Raw genomic sequence first — 24271 nt, forward strand, 5'->3', positions numbered from 1 at the left:
AGGCTCATGGGAGTTGGAGTTGTTTACGTTGCTCCGTTGACACGCTAACATCTCAGCATGGATCTATAAAAAGCAGAGGTGGCACAAGTACTCAAACTCTGTATTATACATAAACAGTAGTAGAGATTCTTGTGTAAGAAAAACAATCCATAAAATAAAAGAAGAAAAAGACTCTTGTTTTAGGAAAAGTAAAACAGTAAGCTCCTCCTTGAACTGTGTGTCCCAGTGATCTTAGAATCTTAAATTGTCCGTGGCTTTATGCCCCTGGCAGGGGGCGCCCATGGCAAACAGGTCCGAGGTGAGGGACCAGACAAAGCATGGCTACAAACAAAAAAAAAACTCCCATGATGCGTAAAATGATTGAATCACTTGGCTTCCCCAAGTCCACAAAACATATGTAGACCGGTTGAGTGAACTCCCACGCACCCTCGAGGACCTTGCCGAGGGTGGTGAGGTGGTCCACTGTTCCGCGGGCAGGATGAAAACCACACTGCTCCTCCTGTATCTGAGATTGGAATCCCTACGGACCCTCCTCTCCAGCACCCCTGAATAGACCTTACCAGGGAGGCTGAGGAGTGTGATCCCATGTAGGTGCGCGACATGGCCCCCTGCCTCCCCCGGGACATGGGTGAAGTTCAGTTGAAACTCCTTCTGACATATCCACTGAGATCTCCTGATTTCTATCCGCTTTGTATTACGGTCTCTACTTTCTTATTCATCCCTGCGATAAATGGGGTTGAACATGTTCAAAAGACATTCCAATTGGGCATGCTGAAGACCACCGTTAGTCAGATTATTTATTATTATTCAGAGTAATTTAGAGTATATTTTATACACAAAAACCTCCCCGTAGTGTTTTCCTACTGCGTTAACCACACATCCATTGGATTAAAAATAAGTCACTGCAAAATAAAAACATGTCAAATATAAAAGCAAAGTGCTAAATTTGTACGACAAAAAAATGTTACAGCAAAAAAACAATAGGAGGAGTGCAGTTATACGGCGTGTGTGTGCAATACAGTACGTTACAGTTCTGATAAATACATGAGCACTAAATCGCAGTTATGGCATAAAACATGCTGGCAAGCTTATGAATGAAACACAACTATACACAAATTACACGACAGGAGGCCGGCCATGTTACAATTATGTGGCTACGGAGGCAAAAAAAACAAAAACAAAGAAATGCCTCGGCGTAAAATGAAATATTAGTCCGTTAAAACCTTCCAGAGCTAGAGTACGGCTAAAAAACGAAATGGAAAAAAAAATAAAAAATAATAATAATAATAATAAATGGAATCAAATGCTGATTTACGGTGGCTGAAACCCTACTGTAGCAGCAAGTAGGAGGCAAAATATTTCACAGTTTGTCGAGGAGCAAGCCGCTTGGACATTTATTCCATATGCTTGATATCCTGCCATTAAACTATTGCGCTGAATTGTCTGACTGGTAAGGACAAAGAACGTATTAGTACCCATTTATTCAATATCCAGCTTCAGGTCAAAGTACGAGTATACTATTTATCCTGGCTAGTAAAACAACGACACACACTAGTAGCAAGACACCCTAGTCGTTCTACTAGTGTGCTGAATTGTCTTAGTAGGGAGGAAAAGGAGCATACTAGTACATCGACCTTAAGTTGGATATCAAAGATTTTGAGTGGTAGGTAGTACTACTAGTTTTCACTATTCAGGGTCCGGCCTGGTCCCTATATCCCGCGAATAGCAAAAAATCTGCAGATAATTGACGGCCATTACAATTGCACCGAGAGAAGGAAGAAAAGAAGAAGGAAAAAAAAAAAAAAAGAATTGTTGTTTTTTGTTTTTTTTTTTACCCCAAAAGTACCACTAAGCATTTTCCGGGTTGAAAAACAAGGGGAAAAAAACAACAAAAAGAAAAAAGAAATATTAAAAAAAAAAAAAAAAAGAATAGGGAAAAAAAATTGGAAAACAAATCCGCAGATTGAGGTCGAACTGAGAGTATGCGGGGGTCCACTGTATTAGTACAATTCGTAATTGTACTAGTATGCCAAGTTTACTAGTGCGACGGTCCTTCTACGAGTGTGCTGAATTATCATAACAAGTGAGGACGAAGAGCATATGCGTACATGGGACCCTAAACTGGCTATCAAGGATATGGAATCAATGTTCAAAGAGCTTTCTTTTACAGAAAGACAATTGTGCAACATATTAAGGGGGGGGGGGGGGGGAAACACACACACACATTCTCTAATGTAAACGGCAACAAAATCCAACCCGGCCGACGGAGCGTTTAGCATAACACTGCTGGTGAATACTGAGACTTGGGCGTGACTTGTCGCCGCGACGACGGCGGGAAACGGAGCCGTGTCTAGTTGAGGCTGCAGCAGCTCAGGTAGCTGATGGTCTTGCCCTCGCCGGGCACGGGGGCAGCGTCATTGTCGTCCAGCTTGTTGTGCTTGGACTCGCGGATGAGCTGGCAGGCCAGGTCCAGGAAGAGCTTCTCCACGTTGTCCGACTCCTTGGCCGAGGTCTCCAGATACAGCATGCTCTGCGCCTCGGCGAAGTCCTCGGCCCGCTGGCGCGCCACCTCCCGCTTCTCGGCCAGGTCGATCTTGTTACCTGAGGGCGACTGATGAGTTGCATTGGTTCTGTGACCGCGTTCGTAACACAGATCATCTTTGCCCGTTGAAAAAATGGAAATACCATCCATCTGTTCCAGCGTCCCCCTAAAATGGACTCTGTAATAATGCCAAACCCCAAGTGATTCCAAGAGACCAAGATTGTTGCGTTTGGATTCAAGGATGAAGTCTTTGGATGAAATCATTTTTGGGAATTTAGGGATCGAAAACACGTGTTACGAATGTTACGAATGTCCAAAAACACTCACCGACTAATATGGTCACCACCTGGTTGTTGGCGTACTGCTCGATCTCCCGCAGCCACTCGGGAAGGCACCGGAAGGAGTCCTCGCAGGTGATGTCGTAGGTAAGAATGAGGGCGTTGGCACTGCGGTAATAACTCTGAGTGATGGAGCGGAACCTCTCCTGGCCCGCAGTGTCCCATATCTGCAGCTTCACTTTCTGCCCCTTGATCTCCACCGTCTTAATCATGAAATCCACCCCGATCGTAGCCCCCTGGCCAGGCGGGAAAAGGCCCTGAAAGGAGCCCAGAAAAACCTGAGCAGTCATTCGCAGTGTGGTAAGCAGGCTCCCTCTAGTGGTATGCGAAGGAATGACTGCCCAAGTACAATTCGGTTGTATTGAACTTTTTGAGTTCCATATATTTGCATTGAATCTTCAAGAACAGTTGGTTTTGAAACACTTATTCGGGTACAAATTTGATGTCACGCATATGCACAATACATTTGAATTGAATGATATAAGTCAAATGCTGTGGATTTAACTGAACCGTTCAAATGTTGAATGTGAGACTTGAAGTCGGAATGGTTTGGTTTGACTCCGTCGGTCAAGAAATGTGAAAGGATGAGGTAGATGTGTACAATATCGCTTATTTTGTGAGTTGAAGATTTTGAAGTCGGGATGGTTTGAATCAGTCAGGAAATGTGGAAGAAGGAGGTCAATAAAATCTCTGAAAATCTGGGAGTTTGGGGAGTGGGAATTCTAAAATGTCCTGAATGAGCGAAACAGTTTGAAGTTGGAATGATTGGAATGAATCAACAAACGTGGAAGGAGGAGGTGAATGTGTAAAGTCTCTCTTTATTTCAAAATGGTATTGCGAAATTTGCAAATTTGATTGTGAAAAATGGGGAATTTGGGCAATGGGCTAATTCTTGGAATGTGAAAAACAGATGTACTGAGATAGTTTGAATTTGGAATGGGAATGAGGGGAGCTTTTTTGCCAAATGTCTGTGGACAATATGGAAATGTGGGGAAAGTTTGGGGGAATGTGGAAAGCAATACCCTGCATGTCATGATTTTGTGAATATGTTGCGAGTTGGAATGGTTGGAATCAGTGGAGGAATGTGGAAGCGTGGCAAAAATCTGCCAAAATAATCAATAATAATACACTTTTTTTCTGAGCAAAAGTGAAATGCTCTTTAGCATTCACACAATGAATAATGAATGCATCGACGATGTATTTTATTAAATTTTTTAGTTTTTGAAATTAACTCCACACCAACCTGAGTGAAGCGGCGTACGAGGCATGTCTTCCCGACTCCGGCGTTCCCGATGAGAACGATTTTGAACAGGTAGTCATAATCCTCCATACTCATGCTCACCTAAAGGAACAAACAAAATACTGTGCAATTATCATAGCAGACACATTCAAGAAGACACTGACAGGCAGCTGCGGCCAAGTGGAGACTGCGGAGTATGGCATCCAGAGTTGAGGCACAAAAAAACGAATAACTGTCGGAATTTTTAGAAAAAGGTCAAATCAGAAGACAGACGTAATGCGCATGGTAATATTTAGGGACAAAATTGGTAATTTTATGAGAATAAATGAAAGAAAATTGTGATTCTAAATGAATAAAGCTGAGTTTGACAACAATCAAGTCATAATATTATCAGGAAAAAAAAAGTCATAACCTGACAAAAAATATTTTACTGAAAAATATAGACTATCCAAGACTAAATAATAATTTTACAAGAATACTCAGGAGGTTTGACCGTGTCCATGTATATCCGTAAGTCTGTACTATACTGCCACCAGGTGGCCAAGGTCGACACACCAGAAGGTGCAGCACAATGTCAATTGAATTGAAGGAACAAAATGTGGCAAAAACATTTTCATTATTTACATTCTATTTAATTACACCATTACTGTATGGTTTATAAAGTACAATATTATAGAGTGCTAATATTTTAATTAAAAAACGAACTTTTTTTAAAGAATTTTTTTGGGGGGGACGGAACGGATTAATGGCATTTCCATTCATTTCAATGGGGAAAGATGATTTGTGATAAAAGTGTTCTGAGCGCCGAGAATGGTCAAGGAACAAATTAAACTCGTATCTCGAGGCACCACTGTCGACCATTTCCCTGCCTACGAAAAATCCATGAGCGATCGTCACCCCCAACCCCCCCAAAAAGATTATAGTTGCCTATCGAAGTCACTAGATGGAGACAAAGCACTTCTTTTGTCGAAATGAAATTCCTCATGTTACTTCAACATAGTTCTGTGGCACCAACATGCCACGAGATGGCTACTCAATTTTCTTCAACATACAGTGAACACCCGCGTATTCGTGGTTCGGCATTAGCAAATTTACAGATATTTGATAGGGAACTTATCTCCTTATCACCGATTAGCTGTTTTTGTATTCACGCCAAAGCCACGTCTAATGTAAAAATATTGCTTTGGTGCCATCTTGTGGCATCTTTGCATGTTGAAGTGAGGGAAGGAGCTTCACCGTGTCTAATTGAAGGGGGAAAAAGTACTTTGTACACGTTGTATTGTGCAGCAGGTGTAGCTAACGTTGCATTCTGCGAGTGAAACCATAATGAACAAAAACTGTTGTGGGGGGAAAAAATTAAAAAATAAACCACACAGCAGTACTGTGACGCTTCATAGTTGCCCGGTCATTGGAGTCACTATTTTCCCCTTTGCTAGACCGAGCGGACCAAGTTAAATTCGGATGGTTAACATCTTTGTTGACGTCTCGGCGAGGCTACAGTGAGGATAGCTAACGAGCAGCTAGCCACCGTGTGAAGCCATTTTGGCTCTATCCAGGCCATTTTGGCTCTTTTCCTTTGTGGAGATGTAGCCCGATGGAGGGAGGAAAAAAAAGAAAAACAAGACCGCGATTTACCTCAGTAGAACAAACCGGGGATGTCCCCGCTTTTGACGGCTACTCGCGATGCATCGGTCACCTCATCAAGCGGCGACACACAGCACGGCTGGCCGGGAGTAAGTAGCACAACTCCTACGTGTGTTTGTGTGTATCCTCCTTCGTTGGATGGAGGAGGAGGAGGAGGAGGAGGAAGACTGCACTTCAATGACGTCTTCGTCTAACGGAGCACTGCACTGCAAACTCATCTGCTTCTATTTAGATTAAACAAAAAGAAAGGAAAACAGCAATATTCCTAGGAAAACATAACCAATACTAATAATTATTATGCTATTGGTTATTACTCATAAAGAAAAATAATTTGCTTATTTAAATAAAACAACGAACAATTAAAAGAAATCAATCAATCAGTAAACTAATTTGATCCTTCAATAGAAAAACTAACAGGATAAAAAAAATAAATATACATCCATCCCATCCATTTTCTGAGCCGCTTCTCCTCACGCGGGTCGCGGGCGTGCTGGAGCCTATCCCAGCTGTCATCGGGCAGGAGGCGGGGTACACCCTGAACTGGTTGCCAGCCAATGGCAGGGCACATAGAAACAAACAACCATTCGCACTCACAGTCGCACCTACGGGCAATTTAGAGTCACCAATTCGTGCATGTTTTTGGGATGTGGGAGGAAACCGGAGTGCCCGGAGAAAACATTAAATATACATATAATTATCAATTATAATTGTTATTATGAAATTAAAAAATTAAAATACTCATGAATAACAATAAATAAAATAATCAAAACTTGAACAAGAAATAAAACAAATTTGATTTTACAACATAAAAATAAGATTGCAAATTTGAATAATTAAAAAAGCCCCCCATGGTTATTAAAGAAATTTCAACTTTAAAAAATAAATAATGTGCTCATTAAAAATACACAAGCTCGCACACAAAATTACTGACAATTGAATTATTATACAGTATCACCAAATATTACTATTAACCAGAATCTGAATCATCTTTATTTTGCCAACTATGTCCGATAAACACACAAGGAATTTTTAAACTTAAAACATTTTAAAATCCCCTGCTTCTTAAAAACATTTACTGTATTTTTAAATAAATACATGAGTAAATTATTTTAAATAAAAAAAATATGAAACCTCTTCAATTAAAAAGAGTGTAATTTTTAAAAATAGATTTAAACACTTCTGCTTCAAATATATAAAAAGGCCCGCCAGATTTATTTAACTGCATTAGTATATTCATTGTATAACAGCAAAAACACATTTCCAGACTTTTCTTTTTATTTAAAAAATAAAATAAAAAATGGAACTATGTACTGTTGTTGTTTTCCACCTGCCTTGTTTTCAGTCGACTTCCTGTCTGAACGTGACGTCACCGCCTCAACTTCCTCCAGAAGGCGGAAGCCAAATGGACGACGCTCGCTAATCTCGGAGGTCAGGACAAGACAGAAGGACGTCTTTTGGGAATTTGTGGGCCATGGGATTCATTCCGGACGAGGGCAAGGGGCTCCCTCCGCCCGACCTCGTAAACCCAAACTCAATGTGGCTAGCCGGCGTGGGCTGGTGCACCGCCATGCTCCAGAACGCCATCAACCACAGGCCGCCGCTAAAGTCAGGTTGGCACCATTAGCATGCTAGCAAAAATGGAACCATTCATGTAAGGAATCACATTTGATTTACATAGCACTCCTCGAAGAGAGGACTCAAAGTGTTTTACGTGTTGAAATGCATCGTCACATAATAAAGATTTTAACCAAAAAAAATTACATTTAATATGTATTCTGACATTTTAAGAAGCAAATTCATTTTTGTTACCGTTCATGGTCCCTAATTGTTTTAATAACAATCTTGATCATCGATAAATAGCTTGGAGACCTTTTTTTGTTTTTTTTTAAACATTAAATTGTCCAAATCCTCAAATTTTCAGCCTCTCAACAATAAATATTCTGATTTCCCTCATCCTCCTTGAAAGCAGACTGATTAACATAGTGTTTATTCAAAATAAGACATTTACAAACATCCGTTTTTACTTTGAAAAACAATGATCAACATTTTCTGATGCTTACAGATCAAACCAGTAATTGAGTCATCAATTTATTTTTTGCATGTTCTGCTTTCTATGAGATAATGTCCTGTTTTAAAATAAAGGGGTGGAAATTAAAAACTTTTTTTTATCCTATTCATAAAAGAAATATTGACAGATTAAATGATTGTTAGAATAAGCATTAGTTGCAGGCCAAAATAAGGGGTAAGATTTTTTTATTTTTATTTTTTCAATGGAGTGGGGCAGGGGGTATTAAGTACCACTGAAATGGCTGCCAAAACGTGATTTAAATGGTTTAATTTGTTATATAAACAAAACAGTATTTTTAAAAACGTTTTTTCCATTAAAATAATACATTTACTGTAATTACAATTTTGCACTTTTGCTTTTTGAGGCTATAAATGGTAGTTGGATATTTTTTATTTTCATCAATAGTTTTTATTGAAAGTTATTTTGTGTGTATAATTATTTCTTGTTTAAAATAAAACGCCTTTTAATGTCTCCTGTGATTGTCAGGAGCTCATCGACAGGCCCTGATGGCGACGATCGGCTGGTTCATCGGCTACCACCTGACTAAATATGAAAATTACGTGCACGCCAAACTGGACCGAGACATGAACGAGTACATGAAACTGCACCCGGAAGATTTCGCACCCAAGGGTGAGTTCATTTGCTGTTTAAAAAAAAAAAATATATATATATATATATATATATATCATATGTCTGTATTTATTGACTTATTTATAAAGGGTTCTATACAGTGCCCGCATTTAAAAATTAGAATGCTAGAAAAAGACAAAACTGGTTACACTTAATTTGAATGTCTCTCTTTTTTTTTTTTTATATATATTACATATAGACCATAGGTAACTATAAATGCCAAGTATATACTGTCGTTTTTTAGTTTAGTTTTTTAAATTTTATTTTAAAAAAATATGTATTTATCAAATCATGTAAAGAGTGTGATCATTTGCATAAATAATCCAAAATTTGGAAAAAAATACATAGTCATATGTTATCTGTTTGCAAATAATTTGGTCTTTTTAATAGTAAAAAGTTCAAATCAATTTAGAAGTTTGTTTTTTGTAATATCGTGTAGTGTATTTGTCCCTTTTTTATAACAACGCATTTTAATAAGGCAGAATACAATCATACAAATATATTACCCTAAAAAAATTTTTTAATTGTACTACTTCGTCAATAATTTTGTAAAGATTAAATAAAACACTTAATACATTTATGATTTATTAAAATGAAACTTAATTTAGTTTGAGCTGTAGTTATTTAAAGTGCTTTATAAATAAAATATAATTGAATTGTTAAATAATTGTGGTGTATCATGTACGATAAACTTATTTGGTCTGATGAAAGTAAGATTATTATTTATTGAAAATACAAATATTTAAGAATAAAATAAATTGTCACGTATCATTTGTCAATTTAGTCATTAAAAAAAAAAAATGTTGTTTGATTTATAATCCCCTTCTCCATTTTCCCCCAAAATGTGTTTTGTAGTGAATGAACATATTTGCTCTTGTTCTCACTAGAAAAGAGGACCTTTGCTGAGATTGTGGAGCCTTTCATTCCTGTGCGCTGAGCTGTCACGTCACATTCATTGTGCCCAGTATTCCCCTGTATAATTGCTTAAAAATAAATACAACATAATCCAATAGTCTCATGTTCAATGTTTTATTCGCTTGTCCAAATTTTTTACTCTTAACTGTATGGAGATTTCCCAAAGAACAGGTGCATGTTTCAGCGGGAACCTGTGGAAATGCAGACAGTGCTTGGGACCGTCGACCACTTTCCCTGTTGTGGATGAAAGAATGACGAGCAGGCAGTTTGAGCAGAGTGACCCGTTCCTTTACTCATCACCCGGACGGACACAAACAATTCCCGGAAGTATAAGGACAATCAAAACAATATAGGGGGAGATGGTACTTGAAAAGGAGCTCACTGGTGTAAACGGGTCAGAATGACCACTTCTATATCAGTTAATTCTACCTTCTATTGACCCCCTTTTGGGGTCATTGACCGAACCGAACTGTTTCCCCTCTGTCCAAATGCAAGAAAATGGTCAAAGTTTGCATCAACACAGTCCAATGTGATGGTTTTCTTAGCTTGAGTTCTGATAATCATAGGGTTTGTTGCTGTAGTTGTGTTCATTCTACCGTATTCTGTTAAAAAAAAGAACAAATTAACTTCTGGATTTCACCTATTCAAATAAGTCCCCATTTAATTGGAGATGCCGACAATGTCCAGGTACTTCTGCGTCAGCCTGTGGCTCCTGCGCGTGAGCTGGCTGACGACGGCGAAGAGTCCGGTCAGGTGGAAGCGCAGGAGGCTCTCCGGCTCCAGCAGCACCTCGCTCACGCGGACCTTGGACTTACTCTTGTCCTCGGGTTGCGCCAGTCCGCTCTCCACTGCGTTCCTCACCGACTTGAGCATCAGGTAGTCGCCGTACAAATCCTGGGAAGGCGCCTCTCGGTCCTCCTCGGCGGGGACGTCTCGCAGCAGGCTGGGCAGGAGGACCGTCTGCTCCATGTTCCTCACCGCCGAGCTGTAGCTCCTCAAGGCCGGCAGCAGGCTGTTGCGATTTAATTCCGCCGACTGCATGATTTCGCTCATCGAAGAGACTGCGTTTCCTGGACTCGTCCGGATTTATACAAGCGCTACGGTTACGTAAGCACATCGTGCCACTCGTCTGGCAACGACCCGGGTGCTACTTGGTGTTAAGGCTTATCTCTTGTTTGACTTGAACAGTGTTACTGTATGGGTACAGTGCAAAAGTTGGGCTTAAAAAAACAAGGGGGTGGGGAGTAATGAAATAAGGAATGTTATGTAATCTATGCAAAATGGAAAACCTGACATGACAAGTCAATGCAATGGTACTGTATATAACTAGCCTCAAAACCACCCACTGAAAAAGTGACTGTTATATAGACAGTCCCGGTATTTGAATGACTATAAATTTGCCCACACTGTAAAAAAACAAGTAGTCAAATATGGCATATTATCCATCCATTTTCCGTACCGCTTTGTCCTCACTCGGGTCGCGGGCGTGCTGGAGCCTATCCCAGCTATCTTCGGCTCCAGAGGCGGGGTACACCCTGAACTGGTCGCCCGCCAATCGCAGGGCACATGGAAACAAACAACCATTCGCGTGCACATTCGCACCGAAGGGCAATCTGGAGTCTTCAATCAGTAGTATTTAGTTGTCAGTATTAGTATAAATTGTCATTTTAATTACTGTTACAATATCTATACCGATGTGCTTACTAAAACTCTGGCGTTTTAAGAAAACGTTCAAATAAAACCAGCAACTTTGCTGTTAGACTAATGAAATTATCCTAACACAGATAAAACTGTTTCCCAAAAAAAATGAAAATAATTCATTGAAGACATTTTCAGCCAACAGAACAGGAAAGTGTGACTTGGCAAGATTCCATAAAACAGGTGAACAAAGCTCGCCCGAAACCACCCACCGGAAAAGTAACCAGAATGTGATGGATGTTACTGGTAGTATACATTGATACAAATCGCTAGCCTCACGGCATCATTGCAAGTCGTTTGGATTACTGTTAGAATATCAATTGATGATACTGATGTCCTTGCTAAAAAAAAAAAATGTCTTCCTGTTTTCTGAAAATGTTCAAATAAAACTTAGCCAACGATGCTACAAGGCTAACGAAATGTTCCTACAGTGTAGAAAGCGGGCTTAAATCAACAAGCTCAAAAAGTAATGAAATGAGGAATATATGACTTAATTTGAGCAAAAATGGTCCGCGAACCGAAGAGGAAAATTCTACTGCGCAAGATTTCGTAAATATAGTCAACGTAGCCAGCCCGTTACCACCCATGAAAAAAGTAACTCGACCGTGCTGGATGCTAGCTATATAGTCACTATCAATACAAATACAAATATTCCTACACGACAAAAGCTGGACTTTGAGGAAAAAAATAATAATAATGACATTTGTAATATTTTACTTAATTTAAAATGCTTGGAGCAAATAAAATTCGTACACAAAAATGACCTGCTAAGAAGAACTTTTTTGGCAGACAAAGAACAAACATAATATTTTGCCTTGATTTGGACTTTCATAAAAAAGGGTCATGAAATGGAGAATAGTTATCAATTCAATGAAATCTTTTGAGTTTCGTCAAAGTACCAATAAGAACTAGCAAGTGGGAATTATTAACGCCAGCCCTGCTGTAAAAAGGCATCATGTGCTTTGCTGATCAGCTGAGTGAAACCATATTTGGTAACCCGGGTTTATCGAGTTTGTTTGTTTGATTGATTGATTTGTTTGAATTTGTGCTGAGTTGCGTTCCAGTGTGTGGAAACTCCTGGCTAGGCATCGGCCATCTGTCTTTCCCAACCTTTTTGGAGTTTTCGCGTCGATTGGGGAAATTGGTGTCGGGGACTGACTTTTTTCAAGCTTTTCCGGTCTGTTGTGGCGGGTCCATTGAAGAAACACTCAGCAAACGCAGCCAACGCTTATCGTGGAATCCATTTCAAACATTCGGTACACTTGCACCATCTATCCTTTCAAAATCAAGAGTGTTCACAACTGGAAATCCACTGTCGCAGATACGACTCAAAATCAACAGGGTTCACAGATTGAAATCTGTGAAATTTGAAGTTGAATAGAAAAGAAATTCTTCCTTTTGACTCGAACTACTTCAGCCATCTTGTGATGGCTCACTTGAAAGTCCGTAGAGTTCCCACCGCCCACAATCGATAGGGTTCAGAACTGGAAATCCCAGAAATGTTGAAAAGGAGCTGAAAAACATGCCTGTGCATGATTTATTTTTGACATTTGACTACTTCAGCCATCTTGTGTCCTGTGTTATGATTTTTTTTTAAATATTTGACTTGAACGGCCGTCATTTGTCGTCAATTGTGACTGGTGAAAATAAAAAATCCGATTTGGATTTTTCATCTCAGCTACCTGGCCCACGGATCAAAATCAATAGTGTTCCTACCCGATGAAGCCTCTACTCATTACATTGTAGCCAAGCAGTTGAGCCCGTCGCCGTTTTCTCCAGGATAAAAGAAGGCTCCGCCAGGGGGCGAGGTGCAGTGGCGTCCCTCCCGGCTCGCTATTTGGACTTCTTGCATTGTCCCATGATGATAATCTCCAGTACGTGGGTGAGGTCCATCATCTTGGTGAGCATCTCCATGATGTCCGGGTGCTCCCGAGCACCGCTGATGAACTCTTCCAGGGTCAGCTCACCTGGGCAACAAGATGGCGGGTGTCCAGAATTTCACATGAACGCTGAGAGATGATGTCAGCGAGACTTATATAACAGCATATCATAGCACACCCCATGACGACTTGTCTCGACATTCGTACAAAACCTTTCCACCGCGTTAAGTGTGAATGGCTATCGCTTCGAATCCACGCAACACTTTTGGATATACAATAGCGTTAATGTAAATCGTTGTACTGTTTCCCGGCATGGACTCAGTTCATCATTTGATAGCATGAATGCTTATCTCGTAGCATTGTAGCATCAATGTGTCAATGGTTGTCTGTCAGCATTCACATGAATGTTGAAGTAGTAGCTTCTCGACGCTTTCACTCAATTTCTTTTTTTAGGCAGCAGTGAGAATGCTCGTCTCTCAGCATGTTTTTGACAACCAATGCAGCGAATGTTTTCTGTCTTAGCATACAGAGATTGTATTTGACGGCCTTTGAGTGAATGCTCAATGTATGTACGTGAATATTTGTTTGATGCTCTATAGCATTCGTACTGATACTTTTCTCGAAGCATTCAGACGGATGTTCGTTGAACATGTAATCAAATGCTCGATCGCATTTGTACAAATGCATGTCCCTCAGCATTCAGACGGATCTGATATATAATCTCGCAGCATGAACACAAATCAACGAATAGTATTCACACAAATGGCCGACTCTCAATATTCACATGAATCTTTGACGTTTGATAGCACGAGTACAAATGCTGGTCTCTCAGCATTCGCCCATTTCTTAGGGTGCGCATGCACGAGTGCAGGTTTGACCTCACCTTCCCCGTTGACGTCGATCCTCTTGTAGATGAGCGTGACGATTTCTTCGGGGGGAATTTCGTAGCTCCTCGTGATGTCTTGGATGGCCTGGTGGGAGATGCTCTGCTCAGGGGCATGCGGTTTATGACCCAATACAGAAAAGATACATCGGCATTGTCTTACGGCCATACAGCCATACTGTTGGGACATAGGACTTTTAAGTTTCCACTGTACATCCACATCAGCCGTACAGCAGCCAGCACAAATCTGAACTGAATTGGACTTCATATTTGAGCACTTGCGGAGGCTCCGTTGGGATTTCACATCGGCACGGTCTTTCGACTGTGCAGCATTGTAAACATCAATTGAACTCCAAATTGTAGCACTTTTGGAGGTTCCACTGTAAATACACATCGGCACGGTCTTACGGCCGTACAAAAATTGCAAACCTGAATCAAACTAAATATTTTAGCTATTTTCAGAGGTTCCACTGTAAATACACATCGGCACGGTCTTACTGCCGTACAAAAATAGCAAACCTGAATCAAACTAAAAATTGCAGCAATTTGTGGAAGTTCCACTGGAAATGCACAGTGGGGTGGTTTTCATGCCGCAAGTACCCGAATTGAACTGAATTCCAAACTGTAGCCTTTTTAGAGGTTCCATTTTGATTTCACATTGGCTTGGTCTTAAGGCCACGCACAAGTGGAAATCTGAATTTAACTCCAAATTCACCAATTTTGAAACTTCCATTGCAATTTCACATTGGCATGGTTCCAATTCACTTCCAAGTTGCACAACTTTTCGAGGTTCCTTTGTATCTCACGGTAGAAGTATGAGAAAGTGCAGACTAGTTCAGTGAGGCTAAAAATAAGAAGTCCTGGATTAGACCTTGTGTCAACTTTCATTCACTTAAGCCCACTTCCACTAAGCACTCACACATTTTTGGAATCTCCCAGTCGTAAAAAAACCAAACAAACACGACGTACCTTAAATATGGTCTCCATTTCATCCTTGTCGATTTTGCCGTTTCCGTCCTGGTCGAAGAGCTTGAAGTACCACTTGAGCTTCTGGTTGACTTCTCCCTTCAGGAGCAGACTGATGGCGGCGATGTATTCCACAAAGTCGATGTAGCCGTCCTGCAAAAGTAAACAAGATGAGAAATTCACTCAGATTATTGATTCTCATATACTTTGCTTCTTCTCACCCCGTCCATGTCGAAGGTGAAGAAGACCTGGTCCACGTAGCTGCTGGCCTCCGCCGTCATGCCGTTCAGCTCCAGCATAGTCTTGAGCTCAAAGAGCGTGATGAGGCCCGACGGCGACTCCCTCATGAACTTGGTGTACCAGTGGTGCATGTCCTCCTCCAGGATGTCGTCCATGTTGGAGCCATAAGCGCCCATGCCGGCCGGACTGCTCTTCACAATGCGCAGGTAGAGAAGCCCCGGCGGGAACGGAACCGGCGAGGGGAACGTCAGTCGGCCGACTGGCTGAAAAGGCCCCGCGCCAGAGGCTGAATGTAATCTTCTTGATCTTGCCAGGAGCCAAAAGCAGACATAACCCTTTAATGGGATAACAGGGGCAAGACTTCTCAGAAGCTCCGGGACACGGCACCGTGATGGGTGAGGTCTTGCTTTTCCGAGGCAAGACGCCGACCTTCCTCGAATGAGCAGACACCAGAGCCTTATTTTGTACTTAAGTCACTTGTATGTTTGGCATCAAGCTTCCTTTCCATTCAAAATAGAACTCAAATCACTACGAGAGGTAGTAGCCTGGGGAGGGGGGGGGGGGGGGGTTGGTCGGTGCCCCCGAACCAATGTTTTTCTATCGGGCGAAAAGTCCATCGAAGAATGTATTTTGACTGGGAAACTTTCGGCGGTCCACAATAAAAGGCCACTAAAATGTGCGGTGTATATTTCCTCTACGATGGTTGTGCAATATCCTGTGATAATACATAAGCATGGTTCTCATAATAACATGTAGTTTGCACCCTTCTTTACAAACACTGAGATCCAGTACAGGAGCTGAGTGGCAAACTGACAAAGCTATATTGCATACTTTCAAGATTTATCTTGTTAAAAATATACAGATGGCAACGCGCACAAAAATTTGTTGTAAAATGAGAATGAAAAATACAAGTTTAAGCAGAGAGCAGCACTGACCCACGAGTGGCCTCAGTGGAACTCTGCTGCACTAATCTGGGAAAAAATGGCTCTCCATCCCATAGTGTCTGTTTTCAGCACGTCTCTATTTTGCTGCTTTGAATGGGGGCCGGAGCAAAACATAGTCTAATCCAGACAGTTTTTCCTACAATAAAATCTCGTACATGTGCCGCTATGCTTCGAGCTACGTGCTATTTACGTACAGCGGCATCTGCTGGGGAAAATGTTGACATTTCATTTCCTGCCTTATGGTTATCATCACAATTTGTAAAATCTCCCATCATTAGGTACACTTGAGATACGACTTTAGAAAAACGCTTGTATCTCAAATCAGCTTTCCCCATTGGAGTGAATGGTAAGAACAGTGCTTTTTAATCTGAAAAATTGCGCTCTTATAATATTGTACTTCATAAAAACCCACAGTAACAACATAGCAAAACAAAATGTCCAAAAAAATGAAACCATTTTTGCTTTATCTCCATGGACATTGTGCTGCTCCTTCCGGTGTACGCGCTTTGGCCACTTAGGAGCAGTATAAACAGACATACAGATATACGGTCACAATTCCTCAGTAAGATGCAGTAAGGTGAGTTGTTCTTCACAGAGTATAACGCCTGTGAATATCGTTATATGATCTTTCAATGTGTTGCTTCACCGTTTGTGTTCAAACATCCATCGTTTGAACGCGGTGACTTTGATGCTATTTGTTAGCACATCTATGGCCTTTTGTATGGCTTGGTAGGATTAAGCTTACCTGACTTCCCCAAGGCAACGCTGTTGCTGATTTAAATACACTAAATTCTCTTTGTTTTACGTTTGGTTTGGCAGTAAATGTTCACCGGGAGTGGCAATCAAAAGCTCGAAGCCTCCTTTTTTGAAGAATCGTTCACCATTCGCCAAACCGCATTGTTGTGAAGTGAGTCGAGTTGACTGGCACCATACAGATATTGGTTGAAACACAGCTCGTATCTCGGGGAAAGAAATCAGCACTTGCTTTGTATCTCAAAGCACCCCTGGATGATATAGAATATATTACAAACACACCTGATTAGACAACATGCATCTGTACTTCTGTTCGAAATCAAGTAAAACTACTCACTCTTCGAAAATGCCAGGAACAGGAAGCGTCAAGCTTCTCAGCTCATTTCCTATGTATAGTCGTTAGCCACGGTGCCAATTGTATTGCTCACATTGTACTGATCTCCATTTCCTGTTCTAGGGTTATCATGACACAGTTCCTCTTCTGCGGTAGAATCACACACAAATAAAAAGCCAAACACAGTCGGCACACATGAGGCCTTTAATGGGAACTGTCAAGAACAACCTCAATCGGTCTGGACGATGATGTGGTAACTAGTTTGATGAAAACAAAATAGCATCGGGATGTTTGTTCCCGACAATTTGGCATAAACACGTTGAATGCGGTGAGTGGCGCAGACAAACATGTCAGCGGCAAAATAGGTTTTTGGCGGGATTACGGTCAGAGTGAGTGACTTTGTCCCTTGATGCTAACACAGCAAGGGACAATACCTACGAGATTAAATCATAATAATTTGGTTTTTTTTTTTTTTTTAATGTGGACTTGCATTTTAGTCATTGGACAGGAATAACATGTAAATCCACATTTTGTGAGGATTTTCTTAAGAATAAAAAGTGTGTGAGGATTTACTGGTCCATTTGTCAGTGAGCAGAAATAGACAGAAATAGACATAGTGTACAGGAAACATCTATCTGCGCCCTCTGTTGTTCCACCACAAGAAAAACACTTCCAAAATGGAGTCAGCAATCCTCCAGTTTACAACAAAAAGAGGGATCGTTATCATGTACTCGAAGGCCATCCTCTCGCTAATATTCACCAGTTAATATCATAAAAAGCTTTTTTAAAATATACACACAACTCGCCTTTACAAAGACAATAATACTCTGTTTTACATGACACTGATCCCACGCGTTCATATGAATGTCAAAGCTGTCATACGTGTATGCGACAGCAAACTAAACCCAGCCGCTTTGGACATACATTCATGAGGTACACCGGCACAATCTAACTGATGTGAGCTCGCAATGAGCTTTCAACTCAATTCTTTGGAAAACGAACAATCCAGTATTATATTATTATTATTAAGTACGTATAAATATATTTATTACAATTGAGTGAATGATTTTTTAAAATATGTATATATATATATATATATATATTTTTATTTATTTTTTTTTTGTGTGTGTTTATTTTGTTTACAGCACGATGATCAAGTGGTAAGAATGACTGCCTTGCAATCAGGAGATCTGGGTTTGACTCCCCAAAACATGCATGCTAGGTTATTTGTCGACTAAATTGTCCATGTGAGTGTGAACACTTGTTGGCGTACACTTGCCCCGTGACCGCCTGGCGACCACCCCAGGGTGTAACCCGAGCCTGACTCCTAATAACGATCGCTTGACATTGTGCAGGTGTACCTCCTTTACGTCTCTATAAATAATGACATTTACACGCTAATGCTTGGTCGTCGAAGATGATTTGTATGCCGCAAATGTGTGACTGCGTGGTTGCCCGCACTTGTGCCGTCATGTGCACTTTGGAGAACAAGCAGGCAAAACAACCCACCTCATGACAACTTGAGGGAAACAGGGTCGATGTACAAAGAGGACGCGGCGGAGGCGTCGCTATCCTGCTGATCGGAGAGGAACTGTCTGAGCACGTTGTACACCATCTCCCTGCTCAGCGTGAAGCTCCGCAGCTGCTCCTCGTGCTCCTCGGGCATGACGAACGTCAGCTGGTACTCGGCGATCACCGAGTCGTTCCTGGAGAATTAGAAGACGACGACGAGCTCAACGTTGGAATGTTTGTGTTTTTGACAAGAAAAAGAGCACTCGACAGTATTGAATATTACATCAACATACACTAATATAATTATGAAACAGAATGTGACAGATTAAACAGTTTATGCATCATGATTTCATGCTTCAAGGGCAATTGACATTGTGCTGCTCCTTCTGTTTTACGCCTCGGCCATCAGGGGCAGTATAATAGTTACATAATAATACACGACGGTTTCTTCTAAAGTAATATTAGAATATTTTTCGCACATGTCTGCACGGGTTCCTACCTATTGTGTTCAAATACAAGTTGTTAAAAAGTTTAGAATTAACATTGCGTTTTAGCAAAAAGCTTTCATAAGTTATCCAGCTTGCTTAAACACACAATGTGCAATTCTTTGTTTTATGTTTCGTTTTAACTCATCAGAATTTTGAGGAATTCACCATCTGCTGTTGCCTTCCACGATCTAGCGTTCGTAACTCCAATTTTTGCTCGCCAAAAACCAAGACAAAAAACCCAAATCATTGAGCGACGACGAAAAACTCATAAGACAGGTCACTCGTAGGGCGAGGTACATATCAGTGTTAGATGTCACGCTTACCGGAGAGCGTAAATTTCCGCTTTGGAGAAGTAGCGTCCGAGCGCAGGGGAAGATCTGTACAGGCCTGACAGCTTGGAAGGAGAGGAGGAGAGGACGTCATCGGGTTGGGACACGCAGACGCTCGAGCTTCTCACGAGCGCATTCCCGGCATATTTGCATGTCAAGGCACAGGAAGCGAGTGCGTGGGTCATAGACAACGACAAACTTTCAATGTCAAACAATAAAGTCCTCAAATGAAAGAATAAGGCCTCTAACAACACTGTTTGGATTTGGATCAGAAATTCAGCTACAAGAATTACATTGCATTCATTTCAATTCAAGTTGGTTTGATGGAGTTCAGCATTTATTTATTTTTTCACTGTACATCCATTTTTATTTTCCAGGTATTTAAGGTTGCATGTTATTAAGTAATTCAACTGAAATAACTGAACAAATAAATAAAAAGTCAATGTATATATATATATATTTCTCTTATATTTAGGCTTTCATTTTACTTTTCTTTTCTCTGCTTACCACTACTTTTACTTAAAAATAAATAAATAAATCTCTTAAAATTAAATATTCACATACATACGTAATTAGCTTCTCTCTAATTCTTTATTTTTTTTGCAACGTTTGGATATTGCTCAGGAACTAAATTAAAGGAATATAATAATAGAAATGAAATCTATAGGTATGTAATTGAAAACAAAGTGAATTATTATTTTTTTTATAATTAATAATTATAATACTTTTCGAATAATAGTAATGATACAAATAATAATGATTATTTTTATTATTTGTGTACAGCACTTTGTTTCAGTTTGAAGTAATTCATCTGGATCATATAGAGACTATATTATTCATGTAATTCATATTCATAAGTACATGGAGCCATTTGGGTGTTTTCTTTGAAATGGAAGTCTCTATATTTTTGTTTTTAAACGACAAAAGTAAGCATTGCTATATTTATGTATGTATCGCTGCTGGTGTCTTAACTGCAGGAAGGAAGTGAAGTCCCTGTGAGCTGCGTGTACGCTACTGATGACATAAGAGCAATCGGACGTCCGGGGAGTTAAACAAAAAAAAAATAAACTACACTGCGGCTCCCAAAAAAAAAGAAACCATTTCGCTTTTCGTCACAGCTGTCTCACCTTGCCCTCCAGGTCGCTGGCGAGGGCTCGGCTCCGATCGGAGGAAATGCTGAGGAGGTCCTCGGCGAACGCGAGGCCGGGCAGACGGAAGCTGCCGTTGAAGAGGCGAGCGACTCGGAACGAAGACCGGTCGAACTTCTCGTCCGGGTCCTCGCGAACGGCTGCGCGGAGGGAGATGAGCCAGATGGACCACGTGAAGTTATTATTTTGATATTTGACATGTCACTAAACAGCAAATTCCATTTCCTGTTCAGTTGTTGGCATCACACTTTTGCTCTCTGCCATCACTTGCACCTTTCAGTAGTGACATCACACAGCAAAAAGCCAAAGAAATAGCAAAATGATCACTTTAACTCCGAAGTGGAAAATCTATAGCCTTTTTTTGTAATTAGTTCAAATGTATTTTTTGTGTTTTTATTTATTGATCTCATTAAGTAACTGATTAATTTTAAATAGCAAAATCTAAATATTAGTAAAAGAAACCATTCTAAATATGAATTCAACATGTGTCTATTTATTAATTGATTTATTTTAAATAAAAATAAAGGATAGTAAAATGAAAAGTTTTTACACGTACAGTTCACATTTGTTTTATTTATTTAATAATTGGTTAACTTATTGTTTTGTACATATATGAACATATTTTTAAATGTTACATAGTATACTATAAAACAATATCTTATTACTTTTTAAAATATTTTTAAAAGAAATGTTTTATTGTAAATAAAATCCTTTTTTTGCAAAATAAACAATTCTACAAATAAATCTATTATATGTAGATTTAAATATGTATTTGATCAAATATGTAATTTATTTACTATACATAAAATAAGAAATGTTACATATCCAGTTAACATTTTTTAACTATATTACATCATTGATTAATTATTTATTGAAAATAATGACACGGAAAATGTATTTTAAAAACAATTTTACATATTTATTTCTTTGTTTCTTTTTTATAATTAATTGGGCGATTTATTTATTATATACAATACAATACAAAAAAAAGTTAGATAACATTCTAAAATATACATCTAACTTTTCTTTCATTTTAATTAAATTAGTAATAAAGAACAAATTGAAATGTTCTTTATTCCTTTCAATTCAATTCATTTTGAATTACTTATTTGTACGAATGACCTTGCCCATCTGTCCCTTTTCAAAATCAAACGTGGCCGCGGATGGAGCTTTCCGACATCTCATGCGAACATACAACAATTTGCCTTCCGGGGCTGCGGGCGTGAGCGTTACCTGAGCACACGGCCAGAGAGAGGAGGACGACGGCTGCGATGAGGACGGCGAGCAAAGCGAGCAGCATCCACAGGCGCACTTTGCCGCACACCGCCTCGCTCAGCTCCCTCTTCACCCTGTACACCGCACCCTCCTTCACAAAAGGACACCTTGCACGAATAACACGACTTAAAACAAGGTAACGCCATACTTCTAATTTCCCTTAGGGAATAAAAAAATTAAAAAAAAAAAACGTTTTTAAAAATGTCAAATTAATGCAAATAAACCCTCCCATAAAGCTGCTAGTTGAGTAAATAAACTCCACACATCACCATAAAAAAAATCTCATTTTTGTTTTTGTTTTACTCTGAATATAATATTATGAATAACTTCAGAATTTAATGAAAATAATAATGTCTAGCTTTAAACATTTTGCTTCTATTCCATTATTTCAAAAAAGTTGAAAAATAAATGTATACAACTAATATGCAAATGCCTGGTGCTTTGCAGTTAAGTAAAGAAATGCCTACTCAGCCACTATAAGACCAGATAGATAGATAGATAGATGAGTTATGTTATATGTTAGTATAAGATATGTAAATACGATTAAAAGTACAACCTGAGAAGTACTGAATACCTCAGTTGCCAGACGTCCTGAACGCATCGTCTCGCCGTTCTGACCGTTCTTCTGAAACAAAACACACACACACACACACGCTCACACTTATACACCATACTTCCTTTAAAATCTCCGCCCCTTTCTGCTAAATGAAGAAGTGAGTCATGTGTCTCACTAGCGTGGAAAAATAAATAAATACACGTCTGCTCCACACTTGTTGTGAAATTTGACAGCGTGGGGGGGACACTTGCTGTCTGGTAGCAGTTCCTACACACGGCAACTTCCTGCGTCAGTCTCACCTGAGCGCCCAGCAACACGCTTCTCTCGGTGGTGCTGTGGCATCTGTCAGCGTGATTGTCACCGGTCCCCGTGGTTCCCTGGTGGCACACACACATTATACAGTACATCAAACTTAAGGGTTATGGTTTACAGGGGTTAGCTTGTTTTCACCTGTGCATGACCAATCTTTGACAATTTGTATCTGCGACTCCACTTAACCTTAGCAAGTATTAGAGACAACCCTCACAGATTCACAAGAATTGTACATTTTTGAGAAGTCATTTTGAAGTAACTGTCACAATGTCAATAAAAAAATAAAATAAAATAAAATAGACCAATGTGCTTGCTAAAAATGCTGTTTTTTCTTTACCTTTATACAGATTCTCAGTCATCCAGGTCATGCGGTAATCCACAAAATTTGCAATCGAGGAAACTGGACTCTTCTTGTCCGTAGAACTTTTTTTTCTTGCATTCCGAAAATGTTTCAAAATAATTTGGGCAATTCTGCTGTTCGACGAATGGTATATTTTCAAGATAAAAAGTTGTATCTTTTCAGGATGAAATTTGCAATATTATGAAAATCAACTTGTATATTTTAAAGAATGAAGTCGTAATATGACAACATTAAAGTTCTTTTTTTTTTTAGAAAACTTCTCACACATTTATGAGAAAAAATATATATTTTAGGGATCGGAGTTATGATATTGCAAGAATAAAGTTATATATTTTTCAGAGAAAAACAAATAAATTGTACATTCGAGATGCACAAGCACCGCCGAACAGTAAAGCACTAACACAACAAGAGAGGTGTCCTGGCTGGTCCGCCAGTGTCATAGACAAATAAAGCCATCTGTGGAAATTGATATGAGAAGTCTGAGTAGCCTCAACTTTTCACTTGATTTTGTTTTATTTTATTTTATGAAGTTGTTACATATTGTGCCTTTAAAGAGCACAAAAGTAAACCGACTCAAAGTGGAACAACTGTGGAAAACGAGCCTTATTGATTGTTGTACTGCAACTTAATATCATACAGGACATTTGGCAGTAAAAAAAACTGTTGTGGACTAACAGTAGATCACTATTGAGACGTTTAGAGAGACTTGAACTCATTGACTGTCAGTCGTCCATGTTAACATGGATATTTAAATTCAAAAAATAACATAACAAATATGAGAATGGAGGTGTGGTCAAGTAAGTGTCCACGTTGTTATTTTTGGCAAACAAATGATAATTTACTCACCAAATGTGCCACGGTGTCGTTCCCGTTCGTTTTAACGGTCTCCATCTCAATATCCATATTGCCCAACAAGCAAAATTCCCCCCCAAAAAAAAAAAAAAAAAAAAAAGTTCGAACCCGGAAATATCTCTAGTAGTACTACTACGTAACCGAACTTTCTGCGGGTGGTCGTAAACGTCTCCGCCAAATGGTGGAAGCAATGTGGGACAACTCCTGGGCTCGGTCCGACTAAAGAGACACGGGTAGGTTTCGAACACACACGAGAAACACGATGTTCCACAGTGTCACTGAAACTTCCTGACAGGTGAGCCTGGGAGAAGAGCGGGTTTCGCTCACACGACAACACCTGCGCTCTGATTGGTCACCTTTCCG

At 39.8% G+C, this 24271-nt stretch overlaps 5 protein-coding genes and 1 long non-coding RNA gene across 9 annotated transcripts; 2 read left to right on the forward strand and 4 right to left on the reverse strand.

The window, feature by feature from the left end:
* Window positions 1-783: 783 nt before the first annotated feature.
* Window positions 784-6254, reverse strand: rab30 (RAB30, member RAS oncogene family). Its single transcript, XM_061782602.1, has 4 exons — window positions 5756-6254; window positions 4124-4222; window positions 2870-3137; window positions 784-2601 (listed from the first exon to the last, which is right to left on the reverse strand). The coding sequence occupies exons 2-4, from the start codon at window positions 4214-4216 to the stop codon at window positions 2351-2353; spliced, it is 612 nt and encodes a 203-aa protein (XP_061638586.1). The 5' UTR covers window positions 4217-4222; window positions 5756-6254; the 3' UTR covers window positions 784-2350.
* An 875-nt stretch (window positions 6255-7129) lies between these two features.
* Window positions 7130-9474, forward strand: ndufc2 (NADH:ubiquinone oxidoreductase subunit C2). The gene is made up of 3 exons (XM_061782604.1): window positions 7130-7374; window positions 8319-8462; window positions 9350-9474. Exons 1-3 carry the CDS (start codon window positions 7236-7238, stop codon window positions 9397-9399), a joined length of 333 nt encoding a protein of 110 aa, XP_061638588.1. The 5' UTR covers window positions 7130-7235; the 3' UTR covers window positions 9400-9474.
* Window positions 9475-9477: 3 nt separating this feature from the next.
* On the reverse strand, window positions 9478-11628 carry LOC133482452 (mid1-interacting protein 1-B-like). The gene has a single exon (XM_061782603.1). It carries the CDS (start codon window positions 10428-10430, stop codon window positions 10038-10040), a length of 393 nt encoding a protein of 130 aa, XP_061638587.1. The 5' UTR covers window positions 10431-11628; the 3' UTR covers window positions 9478-10037.
* Window positions 11629-12216: 588 nt separating this feature from the next.
* guca1c (guanylate cyclase activator 1C) lies at window positions 12217-18722 on the reverse strand. 2 transcript variants are annotated; one of them, XM_061782600.1, is made up of 5 exons: window positions 18585-18722; window positions 15026-15350; window positions 14808-14957; window positions 13834-13926; window positions 12217-13037 (listed from the first exon to the last, which is right to left on the reverse strand). In XM_061782600.1, the coding sequence occupies exons 1-5, from the start codon at window positions 18587-18589 to the stop codon at window positions 12909-12911; spliced, it is 702 nt and encodes a 233-aa protein (XP_061638584.1). In that variant the 5' UTR covers window positions 18590-18722; the 3' UTR covers window positions 12217-12908. The 2 variants fall into 2 exon arrangements, with proteins under 2 accessions (XP_061638584.1, XP_061638585.1); XM_061782601.1 differs by lacking the exon at window positions 18585-18722 and having other exon boundaries at window positions 13834-14016; window positions 15026-15220.
* LOC133482454 (uncharacterized) lies at window positions 15111-15735 on the forward strand. Its single transcript, XR_009789795.1, has 2 exons — window positions 15111-15250; window positions 15359-15735. It is a non-coding gene; the product is annotated as an uncharacterized LOC133482454 (long non-coding RNA).
* Window positions 17261-24266, reverse strand: LOC133482449 (TPA-induced transmembrane protein). Of its 3 annotated transcripts, none has more exons than XM_061782597.1 (7): window positions 23903-24253; window positions 22683-22760; window positions 22402-22449; window positions 21786-21918; window positions 20532-20692; window positions 19399-19469; window positions 17261-18781 (listed from the first exon to the last, which is right to left on the reverse strand). In XM_061782597.1, exons 1-7 carry the CDS (start codon window positions 23957-23959, stop codon window positions 18586-18588), a joined length of 744 nt encoding a protein of 247 aa, XP_061638581.1. In that variant the 5' UTR covers window positions 23960-24253; the 3' UTR covers window positions 17261-18585. The 3 variants fall into 3 exon arrangements, with proteins under 3 accessions (XP_061638581.1, XP_061638580.1, XP_061638583.1); XM_061782596.1 differs by having other exon boundaries at window positions 22402-22452; window positions 23903-24250; XM_061782599.1 differs by having other exon boundaries at window positions 18621-18781; window positions 19399-19524; window positions 21786-21934; window positions 22384-22452; window positions 23903-24266.
* Window positions 24267-24271: the final 5 nt, after the last annotated feature.

The sequence above is a fragment of the Phyllopteryx taeniolatus genome, chromosome 8 (assembly GCF_024500385.1).
Source record: "Phyllopteryx taeniolatus isolate TA_2022b chromosome 8, UOR_Ptae_1.2, whole genome shotgun sequence".
Taxonomy (NCBI): Eukaryota; Metazoa; Chordata; class Actinopteri; order Syngnathiformes; family Syngnathidae; genus Phyllopteryx; species Phyllopteryx taeniolatus.